The sequence below is a fragment of the Chroicocephalus ridibundus genome, chromosome 12, assembly GCF_963924245.1.
Source record: "Chroicocephalus ridibundus chromosome 12, bChrRid1.1, whole genome shotgun sequence".
NCBI classification, from domain to species: Eukaryota; Metazoa; Chordata; class Aves; order Charadriiformes; family Laridae; genus Chroicocephalus; species Chroicocephalus ridibundus.
Window position 1 is genome coordinate 8,594,234 of NC_086295.1, and position 21,959 is coordinate 8,616,192.

Below are 21,959 nucleotides of genomic sequence, written 5' to 3' on the forward strand. Positions count from 1 at the left end.
GCGAAGGTGGCCATGGGTACCTGGGGAAGCTGGCAGAGCTGGTGGTGTGGTCAGCAGGGCAGGAAACGAGAGCCCATTCTGTTGAAACACTGTTTGTGAGCGAGGCAGGAGGAGAACAGAGGCCTTGTGCAGGGTGGACTTGACGTTTCTAAAGGTGCTCCAGTTAAGAGAGGCTGGCCTGTGACTACAGAAGGAGATGCACCCAGAAACCTGCCGGCGATGGGAGGTAGGAGCGCATGGCGGGCAATGCGTGAAGCCTGGAGAAGGCAAGGGCAGCACCTGGGCTGCCTGGAGCTGCTGGAGACCCTGGAAACCTCAACAGAAAGGGGCCTAACTGCTGGGGAGGAGGAGGCTGCATGCAAGACAGCAACCCATGCTCAACCTAGGGTAACGGGGCAGAGACGGGCACCAAATGGGGGCTGAATGGGGTTTCCGGAGGCTCCCATCCCTGTGCAAGGCCATTACTTCCCTTGCAGCCCCGCTTTTCCCTTCCCCGTCCCGCCTCCCCTCCTCCCCAGACCCCTCTCCTCCGCTCTCCCACCCCCGCAGGCATCCCCCCCGCGGGCACCCCCGCTCCCCCGGGGCCGGTGCGGTGCGGCCCGGGCCGGGCCGGGCTCCTCCTCCCCGGGGGCGGCCCCGGCGGCAGGTGGCTGCTCGGGAGCAGGAAGCTGCCACCGCTCGTCGCGCCGGTCCCCTCGTGTGCCGCCGCCGGGGCTCGCCGCCCGCACCCACCCCCCCGCCGTCGGGGGCAGCCGCGCCCGCCTCAGCGACCCCCGGGAGATCTTTTTTGCTTGTTTTCCTCCTTTTTAAATTTTTTTCTGCTCCCCTCTAACTCCTCTCCACTCGCGCTTGGAAGGATACCGACGGGTTTCGCGGCGGCTGTGGCACTCCGGGCTCCTTTCGGCAGCCGGCCAGCCCCGGGCGAGCCTCCCCTCCCGTCCCCTCTCGCCCCGCCGCTGCCAGGCGGGCCCTGGCCGCGATGAGCGCCGCCGCCCCGGCTCCGGAGCCCGACCCGCAGGAGGGGGGGCCCGGGCACGGCCCCGGCCCGGCCCGGGAGGGCAGCCCGCAGGAGGAGTTTGACTTCTCCATCCTCTTCGACTACGACTACCTGAAGCCGATCGAAGGTTGGTGAGGAGCCGCCGCCGCAGGAGGAGCCGGTGCCGCGCCCCGACGGGGCGGACGGGCCGCCTCTGCCGGACCCAGCGGCTCCCGGGGCCGGGCGCTTCCTGCGCCCTCCGGCAGCCCCTCGGAGGGCGGTGGAAACCCGGGCAGCTGCCGGGCCCCTGCCCTGTCCGGGGCCAGCTCCGCCGGGACCCTCGGTGGGGCCGCAGCCGGGCGTGTGCCCTGCTCTGGCCGCCCGGACCGGCGCGGCGAGGGATGCCGGGCCGTGCGCTGCTCGACGGGCTCGGGCTTCTCGGGTTTTGCGGTGCTGCTTTCGCCTGCAGGCGCTTGTGAGTGGTTGCTGTCACTGGCAGCAGAGTGGCTTGGTCCCCATCTTGGTGATCGAGTATCTGAAAGCGGCTGTGGGACCTGCCTGTTATTTACAAGGTTGTGCACCCGGGCATGAAAGCGCAGCTGTGAAAGGCGAAGCAGAAGAGGTCAGCTCGCTTGGTCTCCTTGTGACCGTCATCATCATGGTAGAGGGTGTTCTGGAAACTCAAAAAGGCAGCTTGAGCATCGGGTCTAGGAGCCATAAGGAGTTAGCTACCTGCAATGAGTCTTACCATCCTGCTTGGATGGCAAGGAGCTGGGGAGATCTGGTTTCCAGTTTGGGTCCAAACACCATAAGCTTAAGTTAAAATTAAAGAAAAAAAGAGAAAGATTTGCAGACTGTTCTCCTACTTTTCTGAGTTTATGCAAGTCTGTGATACGAAGAGCACTGTGATAAGTGTTCCCTGACTTTCTGAATGATAATTCTGTTGATGATACTAAAAAGCAATACTTCCTGTCCTGTAAAATACAGATTTATGTAAACCAGACAAAGCCAAAAGAAGCGGGACCCAGAGGAAAGAATTGCTGGGTTATTGTTTCTAAGATACATTCATTTTGATTCTGCACAGTTGAGAGGTGCCATTTCTCTAGGGCATTTAAGAGAGAGATGTTGTGTTCCTAGGGGACGGTGCAGGAGGAGACCTGTTAGGCCTGAATCATGGTATCATTAGCGAAATGGGGAGTTGTTACTGAGTTTTATTCTTTGTATACTTGTTTAAATATACAGATGTGCACCAGCATCAGGGCTGAGTGAGGATGACTAATGTCATTGGATGTACAACGCTGAATTTTCTTTCAAGGTTTAATGTAGATCAAACCATGCAAAAATAAATCCACGATGGGGAGAGGTCAGTGATTTTAATGAAAATACATTAAATCTCAGTGAAAGCTTCAGATGCTGGTTTTTTTCACATCTTTATAGTAGGGAGTACTGCTGTGAGGCCTTAAGTGGGAAGTTCCACAGAATATAATAGTACGTAGGTGGGGGGTAGAAAGTTTAATCTTCAAACCACATAAATGCAGAGCAGTGTATGCTTGTAGTACAAGTAACATCCTTCTTGAGCCTGCTTTCTCCACATTTGAATGACTGGAAACTATAATTAGTAGTAATTTTGTTTGTTCCAAAGATGGAAATCATTAGCATAAAAAAAAAAAATCACAACCATATATACTAGCATTGTAATCTGGAGAACATTCTCCCTCGCTTTGAAAAGGCACCAGCTAGAGTCTGTAAGCAATCCAGTATACATCCGCGACCTTTAATGTACAAAAGATTAAAGCATGTTTACACAAGGACAGAAAATGTTCAAATTTTGAGAAAGGGCTTTATCCACATGCCGGTGGTAAATGATGCTCCTTGTTCGTGTGCGATTCTGGCCTCGTCTGAACTGCAGTCGGGAAAACAAGTCCTTTTCAGTGGCGGGTTCAAAATGGAACCAAAACCAGAGGAGTGTCTGTGGATCCCAGCACTTCAGTCTGGTTCCTACATTCAAAGCCTGTTTGAAAGAGGCTCTGGTTTCCTCAGAGTCTGGCCTGCTCCACCCACCGCTCACGACAAGTCCTATAATAACAAATCTCTGTAAACTTGCTAAATGGGATTTAAAAATTTTTTTTTGAAAAAATTTTTTTAAGGAAAAAAATGTAAATTTGGGGCTCTAGGAATGAATTGGGACGAAAGTTTATTTTCTGATAAACAATTTTTTTTAAGAGGTTGGGATTTGACAGTATCCACCTAAGCTTGTGTTTTAAAAGTAGGATCTATATCACAACTTGTTGCCATGGAAATGCCAGAAATATCCTTACTGAAAGCAGTTGGCACTCAGGAGTGCTTATGTGTGCCTGAGACAACAGGAACATGGACCGCTATAAAAGCGACAGGGGGGAAAAAGGGGAAATAAAAATCCTACGGTCAATATTATTAATATTAGATACTCCTCGCTAAGCCAACCATTTCCGAAAGCAGGAGTGCTGTACGAAGTGCCGTTTTCCATGTGCCTTTTGCTTTACCCTTACTTGCCAGGCTTTAATTAGCTATCTTCTCCTCAGCATTTGCAAACCAGAAACATCTGCCTTCAGCAGGCTGAGCTCAGAGTCGTGCCCAGGTGAAGAGGCTTTGGGAAGTTTGGGCAAAGCGGGGATCCTGCGCTGTTAGGTTGAAATTGTGATTTCGCTTGGGCGTTGAAGATATTTTCTATCTCCTTTTAAAAAAATGCATTAGATGCGTTCCCTTGAGAGATACAGGGGGAGGTATTGCTAGTGGTATCCCAGGTTTTAGCTTATTTCAAACTTGAAAGGTGCTGAAGATCCTTGTTTCTCAGTGGAGAAGGTTGACAGAAAGTCAGCGAGCATTTGAACTCGCTCCTGCAAATGGGGCTCCCAGATGAGTAAGTTCTGATAACTGCTTTTTTGCATTACTCCATAATACCTGTCGTTGGCCCCTGTGAGAGACGAAATGCTGGAAAGCCAGACATCTGCTCTGCTTCAGCAGCTCGCTTCACGCGCTTTTGTTCCGTGTTCACTGTGTGATGATCCACTGATTGGTAAAGCTGCCACATAATTTTTAATATTTGAGGTTAAACCTCCTGAGAACTGGTCCTCTGAGGGGTGTTTTGAAACTTAAAATCCAAACAAAACCCATCTTTAAATAAGATTCCAGACAAAATCCTCAACAGGTGTGAATGCAAATGGGAGAGAGTATTCTCTCGTAGGCTCAAGCCTTTGCTGTAGCTCAGCAGACTCTTATATTGCATCTGGTGATACGGATCTACAAGGTCTGTGTGTGTATAACATAGAGAGGGGAAGCAGGGAGCATCTATAAATATTAATATTCCTCTAAATGCTTGTTTTCATGTAGGTCAGGCTCCCAGGGACATCGCCACGTCTTGTGGCCCTGTGTAATTTGCCTTGTTCCTTCTCTTTCTCCCCAATACAAAGCTATTAAAAGGAAAAAAAAATAAATAAAGTGCTTGCAGCTCAGCCCTGGTGACTGGCTCAGTAACACAGGAGGCAGTGTTCGGCGGCTGCCCCGCAGTGAAGAGACAAATATGCGCATGTAACAGAGAATACCAGATTTCACTCAGGAAACCAACTTTCACTTTGAGCTTCCAAGCAGCCAGTGTAAATAACTGACGACTCGGCTTTTGAAAAATGCAAAAAAGCTCTGGACTGGCCCCTTCAAATTACAATAAGCAAATCAATTAAAAAAAAAAAAAGGAGCAAATTAAATTTGGACTCTTTTACTTATGCAAATAAGTAACTCCATCTAAATCCCAGGAGCTGCGCTGCAGCAAACGGATGTGAGGTCAAAACCCAACTCCTGCCCCTGCCCTCCCTTGTCCCCCTCGTCCCGCGGGCGCTATCTTTAGCTTTTCCTAGATTATGGTTTGTATAAACCCGCCATGGAATGCAGTTGCTGGGGTGATCTGTTATTCCCTAATTTCATGCTAATTGGCAAGGTCACATTTGGCTGACTGCGTGGCTTTGAAGTCACTGCCTTGTTTAAAAAACAGTGGAGGGTGGGCCCTTGCAAAGCCATGTGTGAACACAGTGGTGTGCATCCCGTCTGATTCCCAGCTGGGAAATTGCTGGTGCCCAGCGGGACCCAGCGTGGGTTTTCCTTTCTGCCTTTCAGACGTGTGTGAAAAGGAGGTTTGTTGGGGTTTTTTTTTGTTTGTTTTTGTTTTTTTGTTTTTTCTCCAAATCAAGGGTTAAGTCCTCTGAAGCTTAAACCCCTTGATCTTTTTCACCTGGGTTTTACCTCCTCTGGGTAATCAGTGCTAATGGCAGTGCTGCAGGTACCCACCTGGGAGGCTGCCCACCCACCAGACGGTTGCTGGAGCTGCCCGCAGCGTGCGTGAGTCTCTGTAGGAGCTGGTTTGCTGTTTGTTTGCGATACGGCAGCACACAGAGCCCCGCTCCCATCCCCGGTTGTGGGGAGAGATGCTCTTGTGAACTAGAAACTGGGTAAAGGCTGCGGAAAAAAGCGGGGGAATAAGAGCTGAGAGCTTGGAGGCAGTTTGGGTGGGGGCTTGGAGGCAGGACTTCCCCAGTCACGAGACTTGGGTGGCAGAGGGCAGTGGTGAAGTCGGTTTGGAGGCAGTAAAGCTGAGAACTCGAGGAGGTGCTGGTGTTGTCTGGGTGCGAAGCTCGCTTTCTTGTAGCCCCCCTGCAAACAAGCAGGATCTTTTGGTACTGAATCAGAGGCTGATTCAGCAGCGAAACCTCAGGTTGGGAAATGCCCGAGTGCGGGGAGGGGGGAAGCCCCGTAACCACCCGTGCGGAGGGGTGTCAGAGGAGCTCTGACGAACCTGCCGCTCTCTGAGAAGATGTCCATCATAAAAGCAGTGGAGAGGATGGTCCTTTTCCTTTGCAGGAGGATTTCAGTCTGTGTTCTGGCATGTAATATTCGGAGCTAGATGAAGCCTTGAAGTTGGCACAACCGAGGGTGCAAAGCTGTACCTCTGGGGCTTTCACACAGAGGTTTCAAAGCTGCTTCAGTTCTTGAAAAACACCTTTGCCAGGTTGAGCGGTCACATAATTATTCTCTCGTAAGGAAGGGGGTGCAATGGCCTCTCACCTCCCTGGGGAGCCCAGCTGGTGGGCGGCAGGGCTGCTCCCTGGATCCCCAGGGTGGCAGAGGGCCAGCAGTGTGAGGTTTGATGTCCTCAGCTCCGGCCACCCCAGCCAAGCTGACCTTGGCAGTTCGGGGAGAAGCATGGCTATCGCTGGGGCCCCCTGCCCAGAGCCATTCCTGTGCCCGGGGCTGCTCCGCGTTCCTGCTGGTGCCTGCAAATGCAGAGAGAAAGCAGCCGGGCTGCTGGGGAGCAACCTCTCCCAGTCCCCCGGCTCTCAAAGGCAGGAGCTCGACTGTTTACAAAGCCGAACTCCCGTGGTGCTCGCCCGGGGAAGCTGGGATGTTGGCTCGGGTCTGCCCCTTCCTCCAGCGGATTCCAAACCCCAGCCTGCCTTAGCCAAGTTGTCCGGAGCGGGGTAGTCAGTCCCCTCCTACTGAAGCAAAAAGCAGAATTTCTCCTGATTTCGACGGGAGAGCCGTTTATTTCCAGAGAGCAGCACTTGCTGCTTCACCCAACCGCCGCGTCTCCCTCCCGGGGTGAGGTCCGAGCCCTGCGTTGTAGCATCACCGGCGTTTCCATGGCGACAGACCCTGTCGTCACACGCGTGGGCAACAGCGACCGGGACAGTGATTTCATTGTACCTCCGAAGTTAGGCAGGGCTGGGACTCGGTGGGGAGATCTCCCCAAGCCCCGGCTCCTGACGATGCTGATGAGTCAGGGCCGGCAGCCTCAGCCCTTGGGCATCTCTGCCCGGCGCGGTTCCCCGAGCGCTCTTCAAACCAGCCGAGGTTTTTCTTGTCTGCAGTCTTGCCCGCATTCCAGCGCCGCTGCCTGCCTTATTGATAATTTGCCATGCGGGGGGAAACTAAATATTTTTGCTCTACGGAAGGCTGTGGGTGTTGTCTGCTTGGCAAAGGGCTCCCGCCTGCCTCGCTGCCTGCCAGCGCCGGGTGAGCAATCCCGGTCCCCGCGGCCCCTGCAGCACGGCGGAGCGGCACTCTGCCGGAGCCCTGCGCGAAGGCAAGGGCATGCGGCAGCTTGTTGTTGTGCGTAAACACTGTTATTAATACCTGTAGCGTGGATCCCCCCGGAGGGTGAATACCGAGGATGAACGTGCTCCTTTAAACACAATATTTCGGGGGGGGGGGGGGAAGAAAACGTAGTTTATCCCCAATTTTTAATGGGCAGGTGTGTGTGGGGTGTGTCTGTTACTCACAAGGCTTATGTTGGTATTAATATCTGTAACGTGGGCCCTCCTGGAGGGTGAATACTAAGGGTGAAGTGCTCATTTAAAAACAATGTTTTTTTGGGGGGGGGAAGGAAACTTAGTTTATCCCCAATTTTTAATGGACAGAAAGTGTGTGTGGGGTGTGTCTGTTACTCACAAGGCTTATGTTGTTATTAATACCTGTAACGTGGATCCTCCTGGAGGGTGAATACTGGGGATGAACTTGCTCATTTAAACACAGTATTTCGGGGGGGGAAAGAAAACTTGGTTTATCCCCACTCTTTACTGGTCAGAAAGTGTGCGTGTGTGTGTGATGATCATTTGAACACAATATTTCAAGGGTGAAAAAAAAAGAAAACTTAGGTTATCCCCAGTTTTTAATGGGCAGAAAGTGTGCGTGTGGGATTAACGTGCTCATTTAAACGCAATATTTCAGGAGGGGAAAAAAAATCCTTGGGTTATCCCCAATCTTTAATGGGCAGAAAGCGTGTGTGGGGTGTGTCTGCTGTTCACAAGACTTTAAAAAACTACACGTGCGCACACAAATAGGTCTTTGCTTTCCCCGTACCCCGCGACACAGATCTCCACACGCCAGCGTTGCTGCTCGACGAGTGCTGTGAGCAGTTGTAGTTTTGTAGTTTTTCACCTGCTGTCTGTGTGTCTGGCACAGACGATGCGGCGTGACAAGCGCGGTGGGGGCAGCTCTCGCTGTAGGTGTGTCGCATGGGGAACTGAAACGGCCGCCTGTTCCTTGATGTGAAGCTGTTGAGCCTGGAGAGGTGTTTTTTTGCTGTTCCTGGTCACTGTTTGAGTCCCGTCACAAGTCCTGGCGTCACGCCTCGCTCTGCTTGGGGCTGATTTTCTCCCTTGCATCAGCTTAAATCAGAGTGATTCTTCCAACAGCCGTGGGAGGGATGTTTCGTGTGAGTGCAGAGGGGTGTGTTGCTCTGTTGAGGCCGAAGGAGTGATGAGTTTTATTCAGAGCGAATCCTAGCATCAGTATCTAGGCTCGATGCGTCAGAGTTTGAGTGGTGTGAATGACACGCTATTCCTGTGAATGCCAAAGCTCTGATAGCCGAGATCAACGATGCTAAAAATATGTTCGGCTCAAAATTCAGTGCCTCGTTGCTGTTTTCCCCATCCCCAAAACAGCTGTGTGCTGGGATTAAAAGCCAGAGGGAACCTTAAGAAAGCTGCAAGCTGGACTCCCCCGGTCGTCTCCTGTCCTGTCACATAGACGTTCTGTGTGTTGCTTTGTTTGGTCGGCTGTCGGGTTTTCCCAGTAAGCACGAAGGCTCAGCAACATTTTTTCTTTTTGTGGGGTTTCTTCCAGGTTGTGCAAAACACTGAGCACAAAAAGCAGTAGTCAAAAATCAGTGGAGGGATTTTGCTTTAAGGAAAAAATAATTTTTTTTTTTAGGATTTGCTTAAACTAAGAAGCGTTTAAAACAGAAAACCAACAGAACCACCCTGAAATTAAATCACAGTCTATCTGTGTGTAAAAGTTTTATTACTGTCTTTCGCTACTTTTGCAGAAAGGACAGTCAGCTCCTACCTGGCTTTACGTACAATATTATTTGCTCGTGGGAAATGCTGCCTCACGCAGTGTAGGAGTTAGAGAAAAAGCTGGAACAGTTATTTAAATATTTAAATGAAACTCTCTTCACCTATGCCACATACTGATCTGCGCCCAGGGGTGAGCAGATAGTATGAATTAATCTCAAACTGTGGAGCTACTTCAGATATTTCCTGCTGGATACATTGAAATCTTTAAAAACATAAAAATCCTGATAGCATTTTGCATGCTTTTGTGTAAAGACAAATATTGTTCAGCTCCCGGGCTGGGGAAGCTGATGTACATCGAGGGGTCTGTCCCGGGGATGCCTGGCCCGACTCTGCTCTCTCGGATGCCGCTGGCATTGAGGACCCGGTGGGGTGCTGGGACGACATCAGAAGCGGGCTCAGTGGGAATTCTGTATTGCCCAGAAGCATCCCTGTACTCTGCAACCTGGAAATAGTTTGCAAGATTGAGAATCTCTGAAAACTGAGGGGGTTTTTGCCCCAGGAGAGAGGGTTGCAGTGAACACTTACCTGTTACTGTGTATTTTATAATCCCTCTCTGACCAAAACGTTCCTTGAGCTGAAATTGGAAAGTGATTGCCTGTAACCATGGGGCTGGATCCTTTCTATCTCTTTTCTAACAAATATTTGTGAATATTTTCCGATCATCTGGTGCTTTCTCATGTGAAACCTGTCACCAAAACTTGTTGACATGATATGGAGCCAAACAAATCAGCACACAGAACTGTTTAATTCAAGAACTTGAGCTCAGCTTTGGTTTCATGAAGCCTTTTCTGGCTGGGCTTTGCTGTGTAAGGTTTTTTTTCTCCCTTCACCAACAGCTCTTCCTCAGCCTTTTGGTCTTACGTAGACCTGTGTGGAAGTGGGTTTGTGATGTGATGGTCTCAGTCCAGCTCCTAGTTGACAAAAGGCGACCAGAGTCACAACGCCCCCGTTGGCACTAAGGGGTATATTTGGCAGAGAGGGTAGGGAGGCCAGCACGGAAATGGGCAGAGAGGCTGACGTGGCGCCGACCCTTCCAGGTGATCCCTTGAGCTCAGGGCTCAGGTCGAGGGAGCCTGGCCGGGCGGCATGGAGATATTTGCAGTGTTTTTGTCCATGCTGCATCTGCTCTGAGCACTTGAGCTTCCCTGGCTGTTAATCCAGTACTTTTCACAAGCATTAATTGAAGTTAAAAAGAATTTAAAAAATATTTACCTAATATCCGATCACAACCAGTTTATAAATATGCATATATATATTTTTTTTAATCCATGATTGCTCAGCTTCTGTAATAATATTTATAGTCTTAAAGAGACCCTTCTTTTTCCAGAAGAACCGACTCCACATAAAACCAACAGCCCACCCTCTGGAGTTACATACGCTCATGATGTCTTGGACTGTGGCCTCAAGCCATGCCCCCTGCCTTTTTCTAGCCTTTCTGCAGATCCCATGGGCAGATATGGACAGCCAGATAGCATAGGGACAACACCTACACACCCTGCCAACGCTGCAGGGGCCTCTGCTCCGAGCCCTAGGATTGAAATTACTCCATATCATGAACTGATTCATTCAGGGGGTCCCTTCCGCAGCAGAGACACAGATGTTCTTTTGGTAGAACATCAGTCAAACTCAGCTACCACTAGCCCAAGGGTTACCCTGCCTGTCCCTGGCTTTGAGGGCTACAGAGAACCACTGTGTTTGAGCCCAGCTAGTAGCGGCTCCTCTGCAAGTTTCATTTCAGAGACAAATGTATCTCCTTGCACATCACCATGTGTTTCACCAAATAATGGTCCTAGTGATGACCTTTGTCCACAGTTTCAAAACATCCATACTCATTATTCTCCTAGAACCTCTCCAATAATGTCACCACGAACAAGCATCACGGAGGAAACCTGCTTGGGACGACATTCACCATCACCCTGTCCCAACTCAAGGTCTTCATCACCAGGTGCAAAACGGAGGTACTCTTGCACTGAGCTCTACAGTACTCAGCTGCCTTCCACTTCTCCACGACAGTCAAGGACCCCCTCTCCACAGTCTTCTCCTCGCATCCCCTTGAGAGAAGACAACTCTTCAGTTACTTACACGCAGTTGCCCAGCGCTTCTCTTTCCATGGATGCTATGAACACCCTTCCTACGGATCCTTCCTGTGGTGTTCCCACGAAAATTTGGAAAACCAGCCCTGATCCTTCATCAATGCCTTCCCACAAAAACAGCATTCCGTGTCACGTCTTTCAGACTGTTGACTTCCACGGGCCTTGTGAGCAGGAGGACAGGAGAAACTCAGCCCCAGAATCAATTTTGTTGGTACCTCCATCCTGGACAAAGCAACTGGTGCCTGCAATACCTATCTGCAGGTATGTAATGCTTCTCGTGGCTGTGTGTTTTCTCGTGGTGCGATGCCCTCTGTCACACGTAGTGTTCCCTAGGGAGTGTTTGCTTGGGCAGGTCCTGCTGAGACCAGAGCTAAGTGCTCAGGGGCAGCACTGGTTAATGGGAGCCCAATCCATTGTGATTCCAAGAGATGAAAAAATCTGGGTTTGGAAGAAACATCATCAAAGTGGTTCATTGGTAGCACAGCATATGAAAAATTCAATTTTCCAAATTATTTCTCTAAAAAGGAGATTGCAAACAGCCTTTGACAAAGGCTGAACACTCTCGTTCCATCCTGCAGCTTTTGAAGAAAGTGGTTTGTTTGCTTTTCTAAACTCAGGGAATGTCTCGCTTACAAATTTTCACCAAGGATGAAAATACTTCAAATATCTCCTGATTCAAAATAGAGCGCCCTGCTCCAAGTCAGGCTGAGCATTCGGTCAACCCCAAGTGACTTATTGTTGTCACATTGTTGTTGTTAATTTGTTAATGGTCGTTTAACCCAAATCTCATCGACTCCCTCCATTGCCTGGCGCGGGCGGCACGCAGGTCTGGACCCTGAGCGCTGCACGTCTGCCAGGATGGAGGTTGCCAAGTGTGTGACTCCACTTGCCGTCACCGCTGGCACCCTGTCAGCCCTGCTGTCCCGCTCGGCAGCAAGGTTGTCCCCGCGCTGACGTTATCCCGTGCTGCTCCCAACCTGCTAAACACAAATTGCGAGTGAAAGAACATGGGCTGTGACTCTCCTTAGCTTGTGAGATGGGTCCTGGCAGCAGTTTGTACTAACGAAATAGGAGTTGTTTAAAGTCCAGTGCAAGCTCTAGTTGTACATTTCGATGTAGTAATTTCATGTTATAAACCCTTGTGTATTTTGATCACAGGAAAACTAGTATCAGGTAAGACTATTCAGCATTTTATTCGTGTGCATTTTAATATTCATGAAAATAATAAATATTATTAATTTACGCAACTGGTAAGTAATGGTAAATGGAGTTGATATTTCAGAGTATATGCTCTGTGATCAAAGTTTAAGATGCACAGCAACAGCTAGATAAAAGAGGGGGATCTCTGCAAAAATATAACTGCTGCAGATAGTTCCATTGAAGAAATAGAAATATTCAGTTCCATTGAAGAAATAGAAATATTCTCTTCTCTGCAAGGAGGTGGGCCCCCAGAAATTATTGTGTTCATCCTGAAGTTCAGCAAAGCTTTTAATCACCCGTGAGCAGGACAGCGTATTCTCATTGATATTGATAGCAGAGCCCTAAACGTTTTGGTGAGAGCAACCCCGCTGGGGCACTTGGAGGAAGAAGGGATCAGGGCTCTGAGAAATTAAGCGCTAAAGAGTTTCAGCTGGTGTTGTCTCTCTCTTGCCCAGTTTGCCCGTCCAGTCGCTGCCGCCCCTTGAGTGGCCGCTCTCCAGCCAGTCCGGCTCCTACGAGCTGCGCATCGAGGTGCAGCCGAAGCCCCACCACCGGGCACACTACGAGACGGAGGGAAGCCGAGGGGCCGTCAAGGCACCAACTGGAGGCCACCCTGTCGTCCAGGTAAGGGGCTGGAGAACAACTCCGTAGAGTAAAAGTCGGGGGTGAGTTCATTTTTGAAAGCCTTGCTGGGGGCTGACCCTGGAAGAGGGGAGGGTGTGAACCTGGACGTGCTTGTACGTGTGTGTAAAGTTCTGAAGTTGAAGTTGTGGCGAAGTCCTAGGCGTTTGGAAAGTTGTTTTGGATTAGCTTGTGAAAGGTCAGAAACTTAGGCAAATATTTGCCACCTTTTCTGGGCTATATGTTAAACCTCCTGTGAGGTCATGGATGTCATCAGATGCCCAGCTGTCCTGAGTTCCAGCTGAGCCCATTTTATCTTGAGAACAGACTCTTCTGTGTAAACAAGGGCTTTTTGTGAGGCTCAAAAGGTGCAAACATCAAGCCTGGCTTTCAAACTCAGTGTAGCTCAGTGACCTACCAAACTGGGATTGAAAATAACTAACAGCTCGCCTTAGATCTGAAGAACCATGTCCTCCTGCAAGCGGTGAGCAAGAGGTTTGGAGCCGTGTCCCCCCATGTTCCTGCAGACCAAGCCCACGTGGCAGAGTTGCTACCTGTGTTTCTGGCTGTATCTAACCTCCATACAGCCAAACTCTACACGACTCCTACACATTCACTTGAGGTTTAAAGAAAGGCAAAGCAACCTTCATTAACCTCCCAGCCATGGGAGTTGGATCAGGAAGGTATGGATGTTGAACTGGAGTTTCCCCAGAGTCAACAGCTGCCTTTTGCTAGCAATGTCTTTCATGCATTTGCTTTCTCCTTAGCAATTTTACTCTTTTTTTTTTTTTTCCTTTCTTTCTTTTTTTTTTTCCCCCGTCCTCTGGTTATGCAGTGAAACTTCTCATTTTAAGCCCATGTAAGTTTAGGTCAGAGAATTTCACCCATATGAATTCAGTAATTCAGCAGTTCAAGCACTGAGTACATCCATTTCAATCTAGCGCCTGGTTTATGCGTAACTTGCTGACGCCGTGTCCCACCTTGCCTGCGGTTCTGCTTGTCGTCTGGGGTAACGCTGCCTTCTCTTCGTCCTGGGTGAACACCACCCCGGGGAAACCTGTACTAGCTGTAGTAGCTGTGTGATAAGGAGACATCAGGGCAAGATAATTACCTAGCAGTGGGGAGGATTGCAAGAAAAATTTTGGCTTCTATAAAGCTGTAAATACAGAGAGGACACGTTCATTCGCTTTGTAATGCTATAAAGGGTGAATGGGTTTAGGCAGGTGATTTGGGCCGATGTCACTACAGAAACATAATTTTGTATCTCCTTTGAGACATCATTTATATCGCCCTAAAGAGCCCAGTTCTGCTCCTAGCTATGCTCGTGAGCAGGGACGTCCCCCCGCCGAAGCCAGTGAAGAGAATCCAAGCTGGCAGTGATGGAGGGAGCAAGCTGTGGCCCTTTGCTGACCAGTGGGGCGGATGAGCTGAACCGTTACTCTGTCGTGGAGGGTGAGGGGCTTTTCCTTCACTTTTCAAAGGGTAGCGTGAAATAACGGCTGAGTAGCTGCACTGGGGCCACGTGGGGCCACGTCAGTCTTCTCCCTCCTTTCCTCCTCGTTTGAGCCGGGCATTTGGTCGGGGTGGCGAGGTGCCAGGGGGATGTTGCTGGCAATGAGGTACGGCAGTGGCACCCATCAGCCACAGCTACGCCTTCCACTAGCCAAAGTTGGGGTGCACCCTACAGGTGTTCCTCTTGCACTCAGGATTTGCTATGGCAAGCACAAACCCAAGAAAAAGTTGAAGTTTATGCTTCATTTTAAGCATGTGATCGATACCACTAATTTTACTGGGTTGGCTTGCGCTTAACTTGGAACATATGTTGGGTATTGCCCTGCAGGCTCAGCCCCTTTTAAAATCAAGCCATAAATTACTGAATCAATGAATTTGTTTACTTCAGTTGAGCTGGACTTACTTGTATGGACTGGATATTTGAGTAAGGGGGGAAGGGCAATAATAAATAGCAATCACATTTGACATACCTTAATAATATATGCAATCTTTTTAGTTTATGAATCTGACAAACTCATAGCCCGCTGTGGTGCATTTGAAGCTACATGGATGTATGAACTATATGGACAATCAGCACTTGCCCATTTCTTAGTTTGCTTACAAATATAGTATCATTTACCTTCCCAAGATATCCCTATCAACCGGGTGTTTATTGCAATGAAGGAGTTTCTCATGACATGGGGAAATATAAGTGCTTTGTTTCCTTCCTGTAATCAATATCAATCAAAGAGGGATTTATATTTTCAGTTGGAGACAGGAACTGATATTCCTAGTTTTATCATAATTTGCCATCAAGCTTAAGGATCTTAAACTATAAATTCAACGATCCACGTTAGTTTCCCAAGCAGATGTGCCTTTGCGCAGCTGTGCCTGCATATGGGGAAAATGTGGACGGTTTATGAAGGTTTAGTATAAACCTGGAAGTATTTGTTGGATTTGTGTTCACTTTAACCTAACAAGGTTCATATGGGCATACAGAGCATTGAGATAGTTGCACCTGTATGGTTTATGACATCTGAAACTTGGAAAGGCTAGTAAAATCCAAAGCTTTCATGTCATAAGTTATTTGGCTTCAAGGTTGGGTTTTTTATTCTTTTTTCCCCCCTCAGTGAATTTTAACTTTCGTGTTCTTGTCAGATGCAAGCAGTACGGAAACAGAGAAAAGGAAACGGGAGATTTTTAAAAGGTGGATGCTGTGTTGAGGAAAGGCATGAGTTAAAGGCAGATGGTTGTAGGGAAATTAAATTAAATGAGTTTTCAACAGTGCTATTGCATTCGGCCCCGGAGCAGGAATGGCTCCCGGGGGTGACAGCGCTGGTGTTCTCCTGCAGGCTGCAGGCCTGGCGCTGGGGACCCGCGGCACTTTTCAGATGGCAGACTGGGACACACCGCCCTTGGGAATTTTCTGGAGCATTAGGACCTCTCCGTAGCAACTTTTTTTTGAAGCCAGTGCTGTCTTTCAAACACTTGGACTTAAATACTGAGAAGCCAACCTTGTCCCGAGCGGGAGCGGCCCACCAAAGCAGTGGGATTTATGCTGAGGATGAATGTCCCATTCGTGTCCCATGCATTTTACAGTCACTTTCAACAGACTGCTATTCCACTGTTTTGATTACGTTTTCTAAAATATAATGGGGTTTTAATATTTTTTTCTGAATTTTCTAATTTCCCATTAAATTAACCCTACACGGGATTAATTATCAGCCAGACCTTCTGGAGGAAGAGCTGTTGGCTACTTTTTGCAGCATGATGTTGGCCCGCAATATTTATTTTTTGAAAACTGCGTTTTGCATGCAAGTTTCTTCTTTTGGGTGCTCCGAAGCTACAGACCAGCAGATCTCATATCCTCCAGGCCTTATCTTGTGGTTTATCTCTGATGCTGCTTCCTCCTCTTCACGTGTCTAGCCCCGAGAGTTTGTGCACAAGACTCTGCACCGGTTGTGCACTCCAAGTATGGCAGGAGGAGAGTCTGGTTAATCAAAACCTCTGGCTAGGTGGGCCACACTGAAGTGGGCATTTACTTTGTTTGCCTGGGGGAGGAGGAGAGAAGCCACGCATCTCTCGTAATGTTCACACCATCTGACTTTAGAGACCGTCTAGAGTCACATGGAGAAGTGTAGGCTCCCAGTTTAGGTGTTCTGAGTCACTCTTGGGAGGAAACTAGAGCTTGCTACTAACTATAGAGAAACTCGGGCTTCTATTTTAGGGATGTAAATTGAATGCCAGTGTGAGTATCCCCTACATGTTAAGTCACTGAGAACAGCGAGGAAATCCTGCGTAGCAAGGACAAAGCTGAAGTTTGCATGCACCCACCGTCTCGCAGGCCCATCCGGTTGCTGAGACTGCAGAGGAGGGGTAGGCAGGATTGTTTTGCTGCTTTCCAACTCTTTTTCACTGATGTTGAGGGATGGCTGCTTATTTGTACCCGACTGCTCCAGTCGAGGCTTTGGAAGAGGCTATCCATTAGGAATGCTCCTGTGCAAAGAGCTTATGGATGTGACTGGGATAGAGGTGACAATCCAAACACAAACCTAGCTTTGTCCAAGATCACCCTGTGGCAGCACACCCTGCCCAGAGGGGTAAAAATCTCCTTCTTTGCATGTTTTTAGGCAAACATCTGCTAGGAAGGATGTGGATATGTTTGAATTCTGCTTTGGGGTAGGAGAGATGAAGTAGATGATTCCTTGAGATTCTCCCGGCATTATTTTCAATAATCCTTCTAGGAACTCCCATCTCTTAGAGGAAATTAAATTTTTTGGGTTGCTGGCTTTGCTTGCTGTCCTGTTGTCAAAGAGAAACAGGGCATGTGGTAGCACATGAGTAACACTGGGTGCTGGCATAGGTGTCTTTGGTGTCTTTCTTATGCTGCCCACAGGAAAATGTGGTGATAAGAACTTCTCTGCAGTTCTTCAGCAGAAGGTCTCCTGTCTTTGAACTGTTTAAGGCAGTGATGAGAAGGAAAGGCCTTTTTAGTAGCAAAAGTTGGGTCTGAATGAGCTTCACCCCATGGTCAAGAAGAGTCTGTGGTCCCTTAAAAGCCATAAAAATATTATTTTGAAGATATTCATTAAACTTAGTGGTTCTGGTGTTATCCTACTGCTTTGCGTGAAGCCAGATTTTTTTTCAAGATGGAAATGATGTTTCACACGATTGTGTGATATTTCAGGGAGTTCTAAGCAGAACCCTTGTCTGTCCTTCCTTCAAGTGAAGTGGAAGGGAAAGGAAAAGCTTTTAGGGAAGATGAGCAGTTGATTTATGTAAATGATTGTCCACATATTCTGGATACCTGGTCTGTACTTGTTTCATTAGAAGTGGTTGCGTTTACACGTGTTGCAGCCCATGAGTATAAATGAGACAAATCCATTTCACATCATCATCTTCCCACATTCTGAAGTCCTCTGGGGTCCTTGGAGGTAATCGTGCTAGATAAGCGGGTGATGTACTGCTGCATTCATCTCCTATAATTGAGAGCAGTGACACAGGGCATCAATTTCAGATGTGCATCTGCCATGGGCTGTAGAGAGGCTGAGGTATATTATTTTGTTAAAAATCTGTTTATGAGAACTCAGATAAGTCTTGGGGTCAAAGAGTAAATATAAACCTTTTTCCTTTTTTTTTTTTTTTCCCTTATTATTTCTATTTTTCCCCCCAAGGACCTAGGTTTTTTTTGACTTACTTTGCTGTAAACAATCCTTGGGGAACCTGTTTCTTTACGAGGCTCTTCAGCACAGTAATTTGTAGTCATTTTCTCAAAGGAGCGTGCCTTGCTCTGGTATTTTGGGCTTTTTTTATTGCTGTCTTAGCAAATCCTTTCCCTGATGTGTTGCTTCTCTAACTTATCTTTACAAAAGGCTCAAATACTTCTGAACGAAAACCAGCTTATAAGTAATCAGTAACTCATTTGCATGTCTCACCTTTTCTCTTGGTTCCTAACTGCGTTATTAACTCAGTGCTTCATCAACAAACCCGCTTGTTGCCACCGCTTGTGTCAGATAGTCGAATCCGTGCAGCACAACCCCAGGCTGTGGTGTTCGAAGGCAGCTGAGGACGTTGGTGACTCGGGCCCCAGTTTTCCAAGGCAGTGCCTTGCCCGGCGCACACCCTGCATCGGTGGTCCCCGACTCGGGGTGGGGAAAAACTCACTCTTCAGCCAGAAAGTTTGCCCCATCCTGCAGCCAGAGGTTCTGGATGCTGGGGCAGACAGGCACCAAGCCAGATGAGCCTGCGTCTGGGGCAAGCGCTCTTGGGGACCGGGTGGATGGCGGAGCTGCTGCCGCCTGTCTTTGGGTACCAGCTCCAGTGTTTGGGCACTTCCCAGGCACTGGGAGCCCGTCACTCGGACCTCCTCGCTGGTGCAGCGCAGCCCTCGGCTGACACAGGCTCCCCAGCCACTGCGCACTGATGGGCGGCAGCTTTCTGTGCCCCGCCAGAGCTGTGGTCCCCTGCAGGGAACATCCCTGCGACCTGCCTCGCCTGCTGCTGAGGTCTGGGGTCTTTTTTTAGTCAAAGGTGGTGGGTTAAAATGAGTAACAGGGCCGGGATGGAGGAGGGAATAGTTCCTTCAAGTCAGAGTGTCAGGGACAACAACTTCCCCATCTCCCCCTGCAGCAGGAGGGGGAGATATCTCAAGAGGGCTGAGACTTCAGTCCCTGCCTGCTGATGCTATCCTAAAATCACCAGGGAGGTCCACAGGGTACCCCTGACCCATCACAGCTTGTGCTGTGTGCCTGCATGGGCTGCTTTCCCCTGGGTTTTATCTTTTAAAATTTGGGTGACTTTCACTGCCTTTTTTTTACTTAAAAAGAAGCTGGGATGGTAGTTTTTAATGGAGCACACAGGAGCTGCTTTACAATAACAAACGTATGTTCCACTTTCCTTTTATATTTGAATTTTGCCGTATGTGTTTTCTTGTGGTTTCTAAGTCAAAGGAGACATTGTTTTCTAGCCGAGGCTTCCCATGGGGCCCTGACTTTTAACTGTATGTGACTTCCAACATGCAACTAATTCCTATTTGTATTAGCGAAACCAGAACCTTTGATGGCAACTCAAAACCGTATCACGGCTCGGTACCGTGATGCACACTCTCACAAGTAGGGCTGGGTTGGAGATGTGCTCATGCTGAAACCCAAACGGGCCTGCCCAGCAAGACTTACTCTTGAGGGCACGTTGGAGGAGTTGAATTTGTCCTTTTCTGCCCATCTTTTCAGCTCCCCCTGTTCAGGGAAGGGGAAGTTGGAGATCCGGGACGAAGCCGTGCATGTTTGCACTTCCATGGGCAGGCTGTTCTGGGCTCGTGCTGTGACACATCTTTGTACCATTCTTGCGGCCTCCACTTCCCTTTTCTAGCGAGCGGGAGCCTTGCGCGGCCTCTCGGTGGCTTTTGGCTCTTGCAGGGATTTCTGCCCCCAGCTCCAGAACAGCATATGACAAACTGACTGCACGTTTCATGCCCGATCTGCCTGCAGGACTTCTGGGCTTGTTGGCACAACTGTGATGCCTGTAGGTGCCTCCTGAGCTTTGAGCCATTGGGTCACGCATATATTTACTGTCGTTGCACATGCTGTTGCAGCAATAGATGTGCAATTCTGAAAATGCAGATTTTAGGTACATCTGGGAAATTCTCTTCAAAACTAACGTCCCATCAAATGTAAGGGTGGGTCAGTCAGTACCCCTCACACCACACTGCTAGCCTACTGGTAGTGCGGCTGTACCTTGAGATCTATCTATCTGAAAGCTTAGAGGAGCCACTGAGGAAATGAAATGGCTAGATAAATCAAAAGTAGCGTAGGAAAACATGGATGAGCCTGAAATTTGCTTTTGTTTAGATGCAAGACAAACAGAGAATATCAAATATGACATCTAATAAACCAAGCTTAGAGGAAGAGCTGATTGGTGTGCTTTCTCTGACTAACACAAGAAGAGAACTGCTGGGTAACAGTGAGGGTAATTAGCTGCTGGGAGAATTTAACCAGAGATAAGTTGTATCCTCTGTTGCTTAAAGTCTTTAAACTGGGTCTCCATCCCCCTGCATGAAAGGGGTGCCGCCACCCAGATGTTATGGCTGAGCGAGTGCAGCTCGCCCCGAAGAGAAGGACAGGCAGGATCGCTCCATGGTGGGGTTGAGATGCAGCTGGGGTGCAGAGGCACAGGGCAGATGATCAGTGAACGAGGTACCTCGAGGGAGCAGCAGGATTTTCCCTTAGGCCAACCTGCTTTGAGTTAGAGATGAATGAAAAGTTCTCGTTGAAACTTTTGAGCCCAATTCAAAATATATTGCTTTTGATGGAAAGTAAATTTGGGAGAGGTGAGAGGAAGGAGGGTATACCAACGGCTTAGAGTGTGATGCCTGTGAGATGCAGGCAGCCCGGGCTATTCCTTGGATTAGGAGTATGCCTGGATTAGGCAGATGCAAGATTTAGGCTACTCTTTCATGTGTGATCTAACTGCAGGACTGTACATGGGGGAGTCAGTGCGCAGTAAACCACAGTTCAAATTTATGGCTGTTTGCCATGAGTGTGGACGCTTCCAGCGCAGCAGTAACGCCTACGTAACTCATCCTGTGCAGGGCGCGCTCGAGTGTCCGCAGAAGTTTGTGGAGGGTGGATAGTGTCCTGTAAACTCACATCTGAGCACTCTGTTCACAGGATTCACCACCCAGCTGAGCCCCCAGTTCCTCCCTTCCTCTCTCAAGACCAATGTCTATTGAATGGGAAGAGCCTCGCGCCAAGCGAGGGCTCACACCTGGGTCTCCCGTGTCCGGGGGGAGCGTCGTGCTTGCCGGGCTAATGGCTCTTCTGGGGGGGAAGGGGCTGGACTCCTGCCTGCTGATGCTCAGTGAAAATTTTCTAGGGTCTTTATTTCATTCTGAAACAACTGTTGAAACCCTGATGCTTCCAGCAGACCCGAGTTATTCTCTCTCTGAGCATGCCTCGTATTGTGGGTTTCAGCATAAGAAAGAAATTGGGGAGGAGGGAGGCCCCTGGGGCTCGTTTTTATTTCTTCTTTTTTTTTTTCTTCCTTTTTTTTCTTTTTCCCAAAAACGCTTTTTGGCCAAGTTCCTTTCCAAAATTTGGCTGATATTCAGTCAAATAGCCAGTGCCTGAGCAAAGGCCATGGTTCCTGGAGCCCCTCGCAGGAGGCCCGGCACTAAGCCCTGGCAGAGGGCTCAGCTCTGGGGATTTGGTTCAGTGCAATCAAATCAATCATCTCGGGTTGAACCGAGCAACTCCAAGATGCTGTTGCTGCTACCGCTGTCCCATCTTTCCCCTCCTCAGCACGGTTGCTCCTGAGCTTTGTGCCACATCTTGGTCGCACAGCGTGATGCTCCCGCGGCTGCACCTGAAGCATCGCTGCCTCGCCGGGAAGGACAAACCGGCCCTGGCAGAGGAAGCTGCAAGGTTAGGTGATGAGGAAGCATCTTTGCTTGCCACCCTCCACTCTGCTCCAGCTGGGCTGGGGCCGGTTCCCACAGTGCCTCCGACAGCTGGGAAGGGAACGACTTCACTAACGGGTGTCAGAGCCACGTGCTGAGAAACTCCCCCAGTGCCTCTCTGTCCAAATCAGCAGATTTGCACCCTCTGATTTACTTGTGGCAGAGAGAGTTTTGTTGTGCTGGGGGAAGTTTAAATCTTTTATCATGAATGTGCATGGAAGCTCTTTTATTACACAGCTGGT

At 49.0% G+C, this 21,959-nt stretch overlaps 1 protein-coding gene across 2 annotated transcripts in view; it reads left to right on the forward strand.

Moving 5' to 3' along the window:
• The first annotated feature begins 809 nt into the window (after nt 1-809).
• Nucleotides 810-21,959, forward strand: part of NFATC2 (nuclear factor of activated T cells 2) — a 90,493-nt gene continuing 69,343 nt past the window's right edge. For both annotated transcript variants that reach the window (XM_063350245.1, XM_063350244.1), the window contains exons 1-3: nt 810-1,124; nt 10,187-11,213; nt 12,608-12,776. In XM_063350245.1, the coding sequence (XP_063206315.1) occupies nt 980-1,124; nt 10,187-11,213; nt 12,608-12,776 (1,341 nt within the window). In that variant the 5' untranslated portion in view covers nt 810-979. The remainder of the gene's footprint in view (nt 1,125-10,186; nt 11,214-12,607; nt 12,777-21,959) is intronic.